Raw genomic sequence first — 2,576 nt, 5'->3', positions numbered from 1 at the left:
ATATATATATGATCTTTAGACAAAGGTTCATTTTAAAAATAACTAAAAAAACTATGAGAGAGCTTCCAGGAAAGTGGTAGGTGTGTTTAATCAAGAAAAATTGTAAATAAGTCATATTAGAAAATACCTTATTTATATAAAGGCTTAAAAACAACTTAAATCACAAACCCTTAGTTTGTTATGTCAACAGGCTGTCAATAAAAATCCTTTTACTGGGGTCAACAGAGTCACTAGTGCATTCATCAGCCCTGCTTCTTTAACCTGAGGCAGTCATCAAATCTCTTTAGCTCACTCTGTCTCCAGGAGGAGGGAGATCATCTATCAGTTACCGTCACTGCGTGACAAACCCTGTGAAGGAGAGCTTTACATCACTCGTGCTCTGAATCCAGTGGGGAGAGGATAAATGTCCTTGTGTATCAATTCTAACAGAAAGAATCTGCAGAAGGCAACAGGATAATTGTATGTGGGTTGCACTGGATGGTCATTTCATTTTAAATTAGCCAATAATTGCAAACTTCCTACAGCAAACCTGACTTGCCATTTCTGGATGTTTCCTAATCTCACTCTCCATAGAGGGTGAAAAATAAATGTTGTGAAATTAGCATGACGTTAGTGACACCAAAATTAGATAACTCTCCCATGAAAATCCATCTCCTGAATCATTAAACATATGTGATGGGCTGTTCAATGTGGTGCTAGCTATAAAAGCAACAACAAATGTAAAAGGTTTCTAATTATGTAAGTGAAAGGACAGGAAGAACCATGATACACAATGATTAGACTGCCTTTCTTCATTTTAGTACCCTTGGGTGACCTTTTCATAAAAAGCAACATGCTATTTGAGCAACATTTTTTTCCACCTTATTCAACTTGTATTTATCTAAATGAGTACCAGTCTAAATTGTGTCATGAGCTACCAACTAGATGATTAGCAAAAGTCCCAGTTCATTCAATTGTCCAACCACACAGCATGGTAGTTCTCAAACCTGAATGCATTTACAAATCACCTGGGCATCCAGGTAAATGCAGAATCTGACTCAGGAGGTCTGGGTTGGAGCTGAGCGTCTGTATTTCTAACAGTCTCCTAGGTAGGTGAAGGTTATGCTGCTGGACTGCTTAATAATAGTCTTTAAATTTCAACAAGAAATATAAACACAGTTACATAATTTTATGTGATTTGTTTCCTGAAAGATAAGAATGATCATGTTTAAAGAGATGTTGATTTTTAGACATAAATTTTAAAACACAATCATAATCTCCCTAGATATTATCTCCATGGATAGACATCTTTGTAGAGCTCAAAGAGGTCGTTTAAGGTCAATGAGTATTGACTTCAGGAAGTGATCCAAAACAGAACACAAACAGATTCATTTAAAGCAAAGCTTAAATCCAATACCTTTCCCCAGCTGCACTATTGATGACTGCTTGGCTTTTCTTTGCAGTAAATATACATAAATCAAAATATGCTCTCCTTTATTTTTCTTTTTTCTTTTCTTTTTCCATTGAGGCATTTTATTTGCATATATGTATTACATCCCTAGAAAAAGAATCCCAGGATTTTCCCTCCTGTATGTTTTCATCTTGCTTCTTCTTGGCCCATGATGCCTGCTAAGATTCTTAGTATAATGAAACCAAACTGATGATCAAATCTAGGGCTGATTACTCCACATTTACTTAGCCTGCCTGTGAGGTTCACAACAATTTTCCCAGCTCTTTGTTCATCAATAATTACAAATTTGCTCATGTAACCATGCTTCATCATCGCAGATAGAAACCAGATGATGACTTCAGAGCATGGCCTAATAAGAACCTGGCATTTGCTTCTCTTTCTGGCATTGTTGATATTCTTGAGAGCATCAGTCAAGACATTCATGGCATTATAGTGGCATGGAAAGATGGCGGGAAGAGCTATGTTTTCCTTACTTTCAAAAACCTCTTCCTAAGAATAAGACTAAAGTCTACTTGCTCATGTATAGCATCTGCTGTGCAAAGTTTATTGAAATATGACATACTTAAGGTTTGTTATTATTTAAACTAATTCTCTCTGAAATTTATTAGCCTGATATGGATTCAACTGTGGAGATAAATGTCAAAGGTCAGAGTATTCTAGTTTGCCACTAATGACATTAGGGCCCTATATTTAATAACTACTTTCTTCCAAAGGACTCATAACACCTCCATTCATACTCCCACTAACCTTTCCTGAGTTTGGTAAGGAAATAGATTCTCTATTATAGATCTGGATTGGCAAGGCTAATAGCTAAGTACTATTTACTTTTTTTGTAATTTTAATAGGTAGATGCTAAGTAGAACATAGTTGCACCTTGGATATGATTCTTTTATTGAGTATAATTAAGCTGTCTGGAAAGCATTATTAACAGTCACAGACACTAGCATAATTTCCTATGCACGAAAGAAACAGTATAATAAAACAGCTAAATAATCATTCCACAGATATTTATTTAGCATCTATAATAATTATACTAATATTAATTATAATAATAACTAATGCTTATAATAAACTAGGGACAATTTTAAGCACTTTCCATAAAAATCATTATTCTCTACAATTTTAT

The 2,576-nt window shown here is 34.7% G+C and overlaps 1 protein-coding gene across 1 annotated transcript; it reads right to left on the bottom strand.

The window, feature by feature from the left end:
• Positions 1 to 1,576: 1,576 nt before the first annotated feature.
• LOC136320380 (small ribosomal subunit protein uS8-like) lies at positions 1,577 to 1,873 on the bottom strand. The gene has a single exon (XM_066253576.1). The coding sequence runs from the start codon at positions 1,871 to 1,873 to the stop codon at positions 1,577 to 1,579; it is 297 nt and encodes a 98-aa protein (XP_066109673.1).
• Between the last annotated feature and the right edge of the window lie 703 nt (positions 1,874 to 2,576).

This window comes from Saccopteryx bilineata, chromosome 1, assembly GCF_036850765.1.
Source record: "Saccopteryx bilineata isolate mSacBil1 chromosome 1, mSacBil1_pri_phased_curated, whole genome shotgun sequence".
Taxonomy (NCBI): domain Eukaryota; kingdom Metazoa; phylum Chordata; class Mammalia; order Chiroptera; family Emballonuridae; genus Saccopteryx; species Saccopteryx bilineata.
The sequence above is the reverse complement of the archived record's forward strand: the minus strand, read 5'-3'. Positions and strand labels throughout refer to the sequence as shown.